The sequence below is a fragment of the Lissotriton vulgaris genome, chromosome 9, assembly GCF_964263255.1.
Source record: "Lissotriton vulgaris chromosome 9, aLisVul1.2, whole genome shotgun sequence".
NCBI lineage: Eukaryota > Metazoa > Chordata > Amphibia > Caudata > Salamandridae > Lissotriton > Lissotriton vulgaris.
The window spans coordinates 556,683,407-556,697,866 of record NC_141697.1 but is presented as its reverse complement, the minus strand read 5'-3'; the positions used below and the strand labels follow the sequence as shown (position 1 = coordinate 556,697,866).

At 45.7% G+C, this 14,460-nt stretch overlaps 1 protein-coding gene across 1 annotated transcript in view; it reads right to left on the bottom strand.

The window, feature by feature from the left end:
- LOC147691775 (reticulon-3-like) overlaps positions 1-14,259 on the bottom strand; it is a 159,767-nt gene extending 145,508 nt beyond the window's left edge. The window contains exon 1 of the mRNA XM_086938069.1: positions 14,062-14,259. Within this exon, the coding sequence (XP_086794195.1) occupies positions 14,062-14,155 (94 nt within the window). The 5' untranslated portion in view covers positions 14,156-14,259. The remainder of the gene's footprint in view (positions 1-14,061) is intronic.
- Positions 14,260-14,460: the final 201 nt, after the last annotated feature.

The following is a 14,460-nucleotide window of genomic DNA, read 5'->3' as shown; positions in this document are numbered from 1 at the left end:
ATTAGACCGTAATTTTAGCACTTCCGGGTCGCATGACAACCACTCCCACGCCTCAGAGTCCGTGAGACTCGCTCAGGAGTGGGCGGCACTGCTGATTTGTAACAAGACCAAGTATTGGACTATCATCATATCCACCGCCAATCCTAGTGCGCCATACAGAATCCAGTGCTGATTGGTTGTGATATCCGCACGTGCATCTGTCCGGTCCGCCCTCTCACGGTGGCGCGTGCCTCCTTTATTTGGGATGCAGTGGAGTAGCTTCTTCTGGGGTGTGTTATTTACTGACTGTCGGTGAAACCGTGTCTGTGGAGGCCAGGCTGCAGCCGCCTTCTGTTTTGAATCGAAAGAGAGGGGGAGGGAGACCGAGGGGAGGTGGGCACCAGGCGAAGAGAGTGAGCAACTGTTGGAATGTGTTACTCTCTCCCTGCTTTTCAGACGGGCAGACCTCTTTTCAGTTTTCACCCTTGTTTCTGGGACTCGGGCCTGCAGGTCAGATGTGGAGCAGCCGGGACCGGTAGGATGCGGGCGGCGGTTCTGTAAGGCCTGTGTGGCTTTTCTAGCATGGAGAGACGCCTCGTCGGTTGAGCAGATCATGATAAAACACTAACCGGAACTTTCTACAGCATAGAGGTCGGACTTCAATTCTGCACGGACCGATTGTCTTGTGTGGGTTCATCGACTGCATTCTTCAGAATAGAAAACCCAGTCAACGAGGGACTAAAGCAATTGTTTTAAACACAGTATGACCCCTGTTCACTAAAACTCTAAGTGGAAGTGCCGCTGGAAGACATAAAACATTGCCTGTCATGTCGACTTACCCAGAACAAGTCACGTTTAAAGTACTCGCATGGGTGTCTTTGTATGTGACGCGGGCTGCATAACCAAAAGCTGCCTACGGACATAATAATAAAAGCAACAAAGGTGATTGGCCCATGCTGCCGTTTTTGCTGGGGTGCACGACGCACCGTGCAGTTCAAATGATGGCGGACCAGAGAGGGAGCATATCTTCAAGGAGTGCTGCCTCCTGATTGGCTGTTGAAATAAACACTGAATAGAAACCTGTGGTGCGCGCGCACCAGAGAGGAGCCGACTCGGGAATCGAAACCAGTGGTGCGCGCGCACCAGAGGAGCGGGGGTAAGGGAGCACGAAGACGCCGAGACAAGGTAGGTGATGTGTGTGTAAGGGGGGGTTCTCTGTGTATGTGTGTGCGTGCGTGTGTGCGTGCGGGGGGGGGCTGTATGTGTGTTTGCACATGTTGTTAACAGCCTGCCGGAATCGGAGCGCGTGTTGACGCGCGCGACCTGATCCCGGCAGGCTGCTGCTGCGTGCGCGTGACAGTCTGTTGTCCTCTCCCCTTGAGTCCCTGAAAACCGGAATGATAGCAATAGTCTCGCTCTGCGACAGCAGGCCTTTGGCCTGCAATCGCAGGGCGAGACCTAAAAAAGGTTGTTTTCCTACAGGCACTGAGGGCCCAGAGGAAGAGACAGTTGTCATTATCTGTCACACTTCATCTCACCATCACTTACAGTTGACATGAAAGTTTTAAAATAGTGCGCAATGCCTATCGTCCAATGCCCCGGACACAATGCTCTTAAGGGATGTGAAGGGTGGGGATTGTCAAAGAAAGCCACTCACAAATGTGAACCTGTATGTATATATGCCCTGCAGTGGTGCAGATTTACGACTCACAGGTCGAGGAATGTCTGTAAAGTCTTGTATTACTACCAAACTTTTATGAATTCAATTTTAACATGAGCAAACAATGACACAAAAATTTAAGTGACCATGAGCAAATATAATGCACATGGCAAAACTGGATGAGAATATGCAAATTTCCTTCCCTACTCTATTTTTTTCATCCAGGAAAGGATATAAAAGAAATGTGCCGACCACAATGGATTCAGAAGGTGGTAGAATCTATTGGCTAGAAACATGCAGCAGGTAAGTAAAAACAAAATTGGGTTTCCAAACATGTGGTTCTCTTTTAACTTGCTATTCAGGGAATCTAACAGAAAAACAATATTTGTTTCAATATGGCCCCTCCAACTACATCCCACCAAATGAACTGACCTGTTTTTTTTTTTATTCCATATGCAAATTGATATTTCCCTTCTGTCTGCTACCCTTCCAACCGCAAAGAAGTCCAGCCCAGGTTTGAATAACGCTGCTCCAGCACACTATTTACATATTGCCAACGTGATCAAATGCAGGCATACCAAAATTTTTTGGGGAGAGAGGACCTTAACAAACATTGTCTACCTTCAAAGAACATGGCCAATTCCTAGCTACACAAGTCTCCTCTTATAGCCATGTTCGAGAGTCTTACCTCTACTGGAATGCGCTTGGAACCAATATTATATTAATATCTCTGAACCATCCCTGACAGCGCAGTCTTGAATATCTCCCACCTACCCACAAAAGAGGAATTCTATTGCAAATGTTGCACTAACTTGTCTGCTCGCCTTTGGACTCACAGCAACCCTCATCCTATAAGAAGCATAGGCAATTTATTTTCTTTTTTAATACTGGGAAATAGTCAGGTGAGCCCACAACAAACATCTGCCAAACTTCTAAATAATCCCCTTTTCGCTGGTTGCATCTCATGTGACCATTTGCCTTTCCCCGTTTACAGTGTTCTTTAACTTGGATGTAGGTGAAGGGCACGGTGACATTCAGTTAAAAATGCATTAGTAAATGATTTGGGATGAAGTCATGGCCTTAGTGCAACACATCTCTTACGAGGACTGTCAAAATACATTAGCTTGTTTAATAGGGAATGGACACTGTGCCTACTTTAGTTTACGTTGCTCAATGTACAATGCTCTGTGTCACGTGCAAATTATGGTGTATTTCGACCACAGCCAGACGGGAGGGTCTTAGTACAGGTTAGTCACGGACATCAAATTAATAAATTGGAACACAGCGAACGAGGGGCTAACATAGCATTGTTTTATCAGAATTATCCCAAGCAGTGCAATATTATGAAAACGGGGGTTGTTACAAGGATTTACAGGGCCACAGTGATATTACAAGGCACCGTTTGGCTGTAGGTTAAACGAAAAGTACGGTCTGGCACAATGCAGTTGTACTGGAATAATCTAAACTAATACCAGGATTGTCGCAACTTTAAGGTTTCAGAAGGGCATAAAATATATTAGGATATGGATATATATATAATATATTATACTTTTAAAACTACTACTTTTCAATGGGTAAACCAGATACGTTTGAGATATTTTGTTTTGCCACCAATTAGCTTTAAAATTGCTCCGATTTTAATTACGAGATGGAGCATCCATGACAGTCAGCTGCGCTGAAATTCAGACTAAAGCTTCGAACATGCCCGAGCATGGGAAACACGCGAGCAGTCAAAACCTATGCTCTTAGATTCCCAGAGTGCTGATATCATGTAATGCACTTTAGGTTACATAAGCATTTAACTCCAATCGGTAGATGAGATCAGGAGAGTGGCCAATCTAGTTGATAACCGTGAACCTTGATCAGCTTGTAGTCCCTACTAAGGTTCATCAGCCACCACAATAAGTTCAGAGTTTACAGTTTTATCAGTGTATCACCTTCTAGGTTATCCAGTACTTGTTGGCAAGGCTGGCAACCGGGTATGGCTCTCGTGATAACCACTGTATGCAAATGGCTCGACATTTAACGTAGATATACGGAAAAGTTTCCCGGGGTATTTACAAAGGTGTTTGCACCAGTGATGCTCTTTCATTTACAAATTAATATTTCCATATTTTCATAACTTGATTGCCTTTATCTGCTCCTTTCTTTTCTAATGGCTCAGGTAGATGCTCTGCTAGGCCTCAAGATTCTACAAAACATGGGGTTTGTCATTAACTTCCCAAAGTACACATGAATTCAACACAAGACTAACTGTTCATTTGCATCCAGTTCAATGTAGTTCTAGGACTGGCATTTCTTCCTCCACAGAGTGATTAAATTCCAATAGTCTGTCAGTCACCTTCTGCAACAGCCCACTTTCTTAGGAAGGGCATGATTAAAGATGCAGGGGCGGATGGCTACTGCTCATGTAGTCGTCCCATGGACAAGGTTCCATCTCAAACTGTTAATCATGTCCTTCGTTGGTCAGAGTTCTCAGGCTTATGAATAACATATCAGTTACATCTCACATCAGGGAGCAACAGCTTTGATAGATGTCAGAGCAATTTGACAAGAGGCATCTCCTTGAACTATCATTCCCCAGGTTATCTCACGAAAAATGCCACTCTGTGAGGCTGTTTGAGGGAATCGAGAAAGAAAGGGCCATGGTCTTTTTGGGAAGAAAGCCAGTCCTCAAATGGAGAGTAGAAAACAGTGTAGCATGTAAATGTAAATGTGTTGTATTTGTATAGCGCGAACAGTAACCCGTAAGCATCCCGGCGCTTGTACTCCTACCACAAGGGAACCCCTCCTGGCTTTTCCTTGTGAGGTGTCCACTCCTGGGCATCCCATGGTGAAACCAGGCATCCCTTGTGTATCGGGGGCCGTTGTGGAGACTAAGCAAGCTATTGCCCAGAGTTGCAGCGTGGGGCCCATGCTTAGATTCGGCACTGAGGCGAGATTATCCGGTCAGAGGAATTTAAGCCCAATCCCGCCGAGGCGGGAATCGAACACTGGTCCCTGGCCAGCGCTCTCTGCATCAAGGTCTGCCGCTCTAACCATTGAGCCACACTTCTCCAGGCATTTGCTCCCCAGCTAGTACAGTTGAATGTTGTGGGACGGAAGGACAACCAAGTCACATAGCACTACGTGACTTGGTTAGATAGCACTACGTGACTTGGTTAGATAGCACTATCTAAACAATCACAGTGGTGCAAGGAATGAAATCTGAATCTCATAACCTCGAAATCTGAATCTCATAACCTCGCACATCTTTGCCTGAGCCAGGGTTCATCCACTTGCCTCAACAGTAGTATCCGATGGACTCTGAACTTCAGGGCCAATAGTCTCAGTCGGAAAATGCCTTAATCGGTGAGGCATATCTCCAGAAGGGAATATAACCAGATATGTGCAATGTTCCCAACTCCTCGTTTGGTCTCTTAGAGTTGCTACACAATACCATGGTCACACTTTTCTGTTGAGACTTTGTCCCCCGACGTATGGGTCACTCTGCACTCAGTACCCAGCCCCAGGAAACACTGCTTTTCCTCCACTTCTCCTCCCGATGGTGCTTTAAAAGTTTAGGAAGAGTGATTCTCAATGCACCTTTTTTGGGCACTGGGTTATGGTTTAGACTTCGATGGATCTCTGCCCATTCATCAATCTCCTCTCTAGTTCCCTATTCTGGCTGTTCACCTCCATCTCCAGCTGACTGCTTGGTATATGAGCCAAACAGAACTGCTCCTGTTTGGCTCAGACACCTCGCTTTGGGGCCCGCAATATTGGCCTCCGGAGATGGGCCCCCTACCTATTCCAACCGGGTCAGCCCGCAATCTTGGGGTTCTCCTCGATAACCAACTATCCTTCAAACAACACATGGTGAAAGTCTCTGCCACCTGTACCACCATCATCAGGTGGCTGAGGAAAATCACGTGGATGCTGCCTGCTGACACCCTGAGGACTGTAGTCCAGGCTCTTGTCACCTCACGCCTGGACTATGGGAACATCCTACTCCTGGGTGCCTGCAAGGAGGTAACCATGAAGTACCAGGTGGTACAGAACATGGCAGTGCGCCTTATCTGTCACCTGCCTGCCAGATCCTCGGTCACACAGCATATGCGCAAATTGCATTGGTTGCGAATCGAGAGCAGAATTAAATTCAAAGCTCTTTGCTACAAGCACAAGATCATGACTGGAAGAGCCCCTCACTATCTTTCTGCTCTGGTGCAGCAATACATTCCCCCTCGCACACTTAGGTCGTCCACTCAGAACAAGTGCAGGACTCCTCGCGTCAACAGAGCCAAAGTGGGAGGACGTTCGTTTTCCCTGCTGGCACCCTCCTTATGGAACTCCCTACCCCAATCTTTGCGTTCTGAATTGTGCTTTTTGACATTCCGTAAAGGAATTAAAACTAGACTTCTGTTCTGATGTTCCTCCGCCGGGAAACCTCCGGGTAGCTGCGCGCTTAACAAATGTAATTATAAATAAAATAAATAAAATGGCATGAAAGTTTGGGGTGGTCTAGGTTTGCGGCTCTTTATATTCAAACATTGTGGAAACCAACACTGCACAAACCAACAACTCTAAAGTCAAATAAGAAACACTGGGTTAATTTCAGAAATGACGTTTTTCTAAAGGCTTGGATCATCTGTCCATTAAGTTTCCGGTTCTAGATTTCTTAAGAAATTGGTTCATGAAGGGTCTTGCTCCATCTGCTCTCTTCTCAGTGGGCAGAGATACGCGCCCTTTATGTTCATTTTTGTACGGTTTCCCCCTTGGTTTCAAAACTTCTTAAAAGTTTCAGAGTTAATAAAACAGTTTTTTAATCCCACCACTTCCTGAGATTTGTTCCTAGTGTTGAAAGGCCTATAGATTACACTGTTTGAATCTTAGGGAAAATCTCTCCTATCTTGGTTATCTGCTAAGACCACTTTCTTGCTTGCAATCACACCAGCCAAGCAGTTAGGTGAGTTTGGAGTACTCTTTTCCCCCTTATTAGGTTTCGCCTGTCGAAAGCTGCGCAAGCGGCGTTTCACGCAGGCACAATCTTTTGTCTAGAGTATGTGTGTGTAGTCCCGCCCCACTGTTCCATTGGCTAGCTCCATAAATGGAGGCTAGCCATTGGAACAGATCTGCTCGACATTCTGCGAGCAGATTTGTGGGCGTTCCTGCGATTTTTAGGCTTTCCGCCACGGCATGCGGCGGTGGGCAGTGGTTAATTTTTTTTTTTTGCGTTTGTTGTGCTCATTTCTCCGAAGATGCCGGCCAGCGGGGGTCCTGTTCTGATGAACACCCGCGCTCGGGATGTCCTCGATTCCGGTGAGTGGGGAGCACTGGCACGTGTTATTGTTGTTGCTAAAACAGCATGTGTGTGTTGTTTTGTGGCCATTAAACGCACAGTGGATGCTAGTCGTATCACAAAAGGGTGCCTATGTTTTTTGGGTCTGTGTGGACCGGTCCGGGTGAAAAGCCCACATTGTTGTGTGCGCACAATCAAACCTGTATCTCCGCCAGCAGCCCCGGGAGCTATTAATGCAGAGAGTTGGAAAAAGCAGGCCGTCCGGATTCGATGTTCGTTCCATATCTGTGGTGGCAGCATAATTGCTGCTTGGGCCCCATTTGTTTAAATTCCGTGCTGCTTCGGTGTATTGGCACTTGGAGGCAAGGTGGCGTCATCAGTCTCACGAGCGCCCTCGGCGCGTGAAAATGTACGAGCTCTAAAGGTAGCGCAATCCCAGCGGTGCGCACAATCAAACCTGTATCTCCGCCAGCAGCCCCGGGAGCTATTAATGCAGAGAGTTGGAAAAAGCAGGCCGTCCGGATTCGATGTTCGTTCCATATCTGTGGTGGCAGCATAACTGCTGCTTGGGCCCCATTTGTTTAAATTCCGTGCTGCTCTGGTGTATTGGCACTTGGAAGCAAGGTGGCGTCATCAGTCTCACGAGCGCCCTCGGCGCGTGAAAATGTACGAGCTCTAAAGGTAGCGCAATCCCAGCGGGGCGGAAGGGGGGGTGGAGGACAGACTGCCTGTAAAACCGCTCACTGAATACCTCGCAAAGAACACCGTCGCTGCCTGGAAAGGTATGAGTGTTTATAAATGCAAGCATTATTAATGCCATCTTAAGGAATCGGACATATGTTGGGGGCCTCTGTACCGAACAAATTTGAATTATATGCTACAGTTTAACAGGGTCACAAAAACGGTTGCAATTTGGCGTGCCCAGGATCCAAATAATCCATACACTAACACTGGTAAGAGACAGACTCAGAGTAGATGCAGGTAGAGATGTAGAGAGATTTAGAGGGAGAAGTAGAATAGTCGCCTAAACATTGGCCACTGTGCCCATGCTTTAAAAAGTCTATCTGGAAATGACTCATACAGTACCTGGCGCCTTTAAGAATAGTTTTTTATAGACATAGAACTAATAGTGTGCTGTAGATCAGAATGCCTAAAGCATTAATGTACATTTATATATGTAACATACATTGCAAAGTTTCTTTCTCAGTGAAATAATCAGTTTCCACGAAATGTAAGTAATAGGAATATAGATATTTTTATTTTGGTTCTACTCTGTCTTTTGGGAGCAGCGTGCTCTTCTGTACCGGGGATGAGACTGCCAGGATTCTGTAGTGGGGATCGTACATATGCATAAGTAGTCTGTACAGGAGACCAGTTGTGAGCAGTCTGTCCTAGGAAGGGCTGCTAGCACTCTGTACTGGATAGCAGTGGATGCAGCCTGTACTAGGTAATAGCACAAGTAATGTATCCTAGGAAACACTGCCAGCATTCTCTACTGGGGAGCAGTGCATACGATCTGTACTAGAGAGCAGCGTAATTGGTCTATACTGGAGAGCAGTTAGATCAGTTTGTACTAGAACCAGTGCGTACACCGCACTAAAGAACAGCACAAGCAGTGCGACGTGGGTAGCATTGCTTGCTGTCTGCAATGCTGTACCTGGCTGTAGCACATCATCGGCGACCATTACAGTAATTCCCAACCATTTAGCTAAAAGTGCACATGTGATCTATGGCCACTGTAATAGTAGATCCATTTTAAATATTGCTTCATACTTTTACATTTTTTAAGCATGTTAAACTATAGAGGTTGTTACTGTGCAGTTGTGCAGTGCCGTTTTGAATGTATTCATTTGGATTTCCAGTTGTCTGTAGAAGTTAGGCTATTGAATGAGTGTTTTTCTCCATGTATTGTGTGACTTTTCTTCCTAAATAATTTAGTCTAGTTACACTTTTTAAGGCAGCTGTTTGTATTGTTTTTCTCTTACCTTCTAGGTCACACAACAAGTTAGCCCGACTAATGCACAGAGCAAACTTCATCAAGGCAATCACTTCCTTGCTACTCGTAATGTCGGTACAAAATGTCCTGTAGCAGTGTTGTGAAGGGCACGCACACTCACTTTCAGATGTAAATTGTGCAGGCAGTCAACACCTGCAGATTAAAGCACTGCGTTGAGCCTAAAAAGAGATGCAAATCTCATACCCTGTAACTCTGCTGGTTTAGGGCCATGCCCTTTACGTTCTGGGTGGGTGTGTATGGCTCTGGGTGGGTGTGTGTGGCTCTGGGTGGGTGTGTGGTAGTAATTGCTGTCCGCTGAGCTCGTCCGTAGGGTACAATAGGTCTCACATATGCGAGAGATTAAGCTATTGGCAATGCAAATGACAATCCATTTATTGATCTGTTTTCAAAACCAACACATAAATACAAATTTTGTCATTTACAATGCCAATAGCTCCAACTTTTCCAAAGGCGAAACCGTTGCATTGTAAATGCTTGTTACGTTTCTTTCTAGCTTGGGTGGTGCTTAGACTTGGTCCTACTTTCGTTCCAAAGACTACTCTTTCACGTGGGTCAGGAAATATTACCAGTTTTTCCCTCTGATGCAGAGGGAGTCCTTCCCACATTGGATGCCAGCCATTCACTATTCGTACAGGAATCTGGAATTTCAGAATCGAAATTTCTGTGCGGTATAGAATGGCTAATTAGGGTTCCAAAGTTTCCACTCAAACTATAAGCTGATGGGTTCGCCAAGCGAACACTCAGGCATACAAAACAGGTGTGTGTGTGTTGGGGGGGGGGGGGCGGTTAAGAGGGGGTTCCCCCTTCTCAAATCCAGGGGCAGTGGCTAATTCATGGGGTGAGACGTGGTCATCCCACTCACCAAATCTAGAGGACTGCAACTTGGCCGTCTCAGACATTTGTCAAACATTACTGATTGGATTTGTAAGATTCTGCAGGCACTTTTAGCTAGTTTTTAAAACAGCAATGATGTAATCGGTTTTTATTAAAAAAAACATTTTTTGCCAAAACTACGTTGCCCGGCTGATACATTGTCTGCCCAAATATGGCCATCTCTCTAAAGTGAAGAAGGACCTCACTGGCTACCAGTCTCCCAGAGATCCACGTTCACGGTGTGCTGCACGGTCTTCAAGGCCTTGTATCTGAACTGTCCTGCTTTCGTGAAGGTACGGATCAGCAAGTATTGTCCCATCAGCTAACTGAGATCTAGCCATCTACATTATTTGGTGGTGCCTCTGTGTAAAAAACAACAAACTGGAGGACGCAGGTTCTCAGTCATTGCTCTAACAGTCTGGAATACTATGCTGTTGGACCCGAGGTCCACTTTTAACTACACCAAATTCAGACAGCTTCTGAAGACATGGTTGTTCAAACAGGGTATGGAAGACTCCTAGTAGTAATATGGTACTTTAATGGACTTTCAGCATTTGTAATGGTGCACAACCAAAGCTCTGACTGCAAATTCCACATTGTAACCAGAATCTAAACTTATTTCTGCTGCAAAAGTGAGGTTCTACATAAAGTGGGGACTGAAATATTGCATGCCACAACTGTTCCAATCAAGCACTTATTTTTTGTGTGTGTTGTCCTGAACAATTCCAATAAAAAATGTTAACAAATAAGATAAGGTTCTACCAACAGCAACTTAACCGACATCAGTATCCTTTTACATGAGGCAGCTGTACTATGGAAGAACTATGCTTCTAAAACAGAATTTGTCAGTGAGAGCCACAAAAACAGATGTGTAGAATCTCATTGGTTTCGAAAATGGCTTCATCATAAAGATTACAAAAAACACTGGAGAAGTTGAGAAACTGGCAAAATAAAAGTATTCTGTTAATAAAACAGAACTAAAGTTCTCAGTGGGCACCTGACATACATACAGCCCAGCGGAAGCCTAGCTGTGTACAGCATGGCTGAGTAGCTTTATCAGCAGTCTAGGTTAAGGAGCTTTATTTTTTTTCTCAATTATGGCAAGACTTACTTGCTCTTGCGAAAGGACTACTTCCTGGGCCTAGAATGACCCAAGAGGAGTGTTGCAGAGACATATTGCATCAAGTCACTGAGTAACAAATGGGGTTAAGCATCAGAAGGTGCACATTAACTTCTGGGATGCAGAACCATATATTGCAATTTAAAATTGTGTTGGTTAAATAGTGACTGGCAATGAACGTTCGCTGTGCTACCCTGCATGTTGCTGCGTTTTTAGTAACTTTTGAACTGCTCGAGCTAGAAAACTTTGTTATAATCTATTAGTACAATCTGCAGCTTTTATGTCAAAACCATAATCATGTGGAAAACTGCATGGCCACAGAATCACACAATTCCAGTGGCTCTGGTCGTGCTAAATAATTGGAGGCTAGTGCTAGTCTGCACACTCCATCTACGACTGAAAGGCAAGAAGTTAGACTATTATTAGCTCAGAAAACAGGCCTGCACGTAATCCCAGATGGAAAGATCTATATCCAGGTCCTCAACGGGTAGCGGGCTAGCTAGCCTTACACTTTCTCTCACCATCGCCAGACTTAACTGCACAATACCCCACTACAGTCATACTTTTATGTTGGCAAAACAATGGCCAGGAGAAATTTGAGAATGCCAGAAATGTAGTTTAGCAATCACTTCAGTTACAGGCAGGGCCATAGTGCCTTTTAAAATGCTCTTGGATGTGTAGCGACAGAAGAAAAACGCCTAAACAGACCGCAGCCACCGGTGACAGAAACAAATGCCTAATAACTTCCAACTAAGTTAGGATGTTTTATACAAAACGAAGTATTGGTGCATGTTTAATTTGCATCCAAAAACCACGACTCCAGATTATTTGGTGAGAACTGCTCTTCCTCATGACCGTACCTCTAAAAACGTCTAACAACGAGAACTTACGAAACGTCTTACTGAAGAAGCATTATACAGTGTCACTCCAACTAGGTAAAGAAACTGCACAGCCGACACCATGTCTTATAAAAATCATTGTCTTACATGCATTTAAACAGTGTCGATCCAAGCCAGATTATTGCTAGATTTTCAAGACCGTCACACAATAACTTTACATCCAGTTAATCTAATCTAAACTGAATATTTATATGACCAGAGGGTAATCTGACACTATGCAGACAGACACACACGCCGCCTGGAAATACATGAGTACTCCAGATTTAGACCACATCTGGTTTGACAAATTGTGCGCAGTATGTTCTCATTTTCAAACTGTCAGAATAAATCGATCCACATTTTTCGTTGATGGGAAAAAAAAAGAGTAATCATGAAAATGCACAACCATTTATAGACCAAACCAAGACGAGCAGAAAAGCCAAAGTAGATACACAGGATAGGGATATACCCGTTTATGGCATGATTTCCCCTCCCACCCAACAAAGAAGATTTTATTTACAGACAATGAAGGCTCCCAGCTCTTAGGAGCCGTCATCGGTCCATTGCTGTTTTCCACAACCCACATCCGCACTGCAGCCCTCTCCGCCAGAAAAGGTGTCAGCGGGCAGAAGAGCAACTCTTCCCCTCCCAAAGGGACAAGAGAGCGCTGTGCTAGATCAAAACAAGCATCCAGCACCACTCCCTGCGCCGCACCTCGAAACCAGCTACCATGCTAGGTTAGTATGAGGCATTGGCATCCGCCTCGTGAAACGCTGGAACGACGCCGATGCTTTCAGACTGCTGACCATACTGGGATGGGCTTTCATCGACAGTACAAAGCCTGCTCAACCCCACTGGAAATGAAAAGCGCTGTGCAGACGAAGAGGCCACCTTCAGAACACAACACAATTCCACCCATCACATTCCCAACCAGTTACCATAAAAAAAAATAGCAAAGAAGCACTATTAGGAATAGCTGAACGTAAGAGAAAATGAGCATGCAACTGGCAGGCGGGAAGGCGGGCATGCAAGGCATGATGGTGTAGAGTGGGGGAGGGGAGGCGTGAGAGTATAACCACTTGTACATTTTTATTGCTGCGTCACATTTTAGACCCAAGGGCAGGCAATAGATTGTCAGTATCTCGCTATCAAACCTATCAGCGGCGAAATACGCAACGATGCATATGCATTTGTGTTCATCCCACGCCTCCTTCGAAGCATTAAAAGGGTGAGGACTGACCTAGGCTTAGATCGAAACTGTACAACGACCACCTCCTCGATAAGCTAACAACGGGGCCCACAGTTTATAGTCTGTTTATGACCAATGCTATTTATCCAAAATGTCTGGCAGATTAATACATTACCCCAAATTAAGGGACAATGAAAACGCACTGGTCCCAGAGGACAGTAATGTTCCTGAACGACCATGTAAGCCCTAGTCTTAAACACACTCCATTTGTTACTCGCAAAAACACTCTAGACCCTGAGATAATCTATGACACCTCCCTTCCTCGTGCATACCATGTGCTGCTCCAGCCAAATTGCTTGCTAGTCTATCGCCTACTTGTAAATAATTCCACCATCCCATATAAACTCATTTATCCATATGTACTGGCCTACCTAACCGTCCAAACCACATACTGCCCCGCTATACACCAAGAAGTAATCCGATCTACGACCACAATACGCTTTATGTAATATGCCTACCTCATTTGGCAACTTAAAGCAATGCAACCAATTACTCGCATATACTTTAACACCAACTCTACGCTCTAACCTTACATGCCAGCCACCCTTGCCATCTCTATGTACTAACTAGCCTCACGTACCAGCAAGCAAATGTCCAGTGTATGAACCACCTCATGTACACTTATCTGCTTCATTCACCCAACCCTACCTACCAACTTCCTGCCTCTAGGCCACAAGATGCACCGCTAGCCAGTAGGGACCAATGAAATCACACACTTAACGATTATTTATAAATATACTGCACAAGCGGTCTCATGCTGGAATCCACTGAATGCCATAAGCACCCCCGACCACGTTTATCGTATACTCTAGCCCTCACCAACAAGGACCACCTACGCCCCTCCTACCCTTCAGTGTACATATATCTCTCGCAGCTCTGTCTACCTCCACATAGGACTGCTGTTGCGTTTGATGATGCTTGATTAGTCTCCTCCCCCAGTAATTTCGTTTGGTCTGAGCTACAAAATAGCACCCTGTCTCGCGCCCCTCCCGCCTGAGGTTCCTCACCTGCGCAGGGACCCGAACAGGATGCAGCCTTGCCAGAGGCCTCGGCCCCGTGGGACGAAGAGATGTGTGTGGACTGCGTGGCGTTCTCGGCCATGGTGAGCTTGGGCAGCGGCCTTTTCTGGCGCAAGGATGGAGCCCGAACGAACAACGAACAACGACCAACCACGGGAGCGGCGTTAGACTGTGGACAGTGAAGTCAAAGCGAGGCTCTGGGTACACCCAGAGGACGACCTAACGAAAGGGGCGGGGCTACAGCGGGAGCAGAAATAGAGGAAGGGCTGGCGCTTTGGAGGCGGGGCCAACAACCAAGCCACCGAACGAAGCTGTGCTGCTCTGTGAGTGCGCGAGCCAGAAGGGGGCGGAGTGAGTGGCGACCGAACGAAGCTGCTGCTCTGAGTG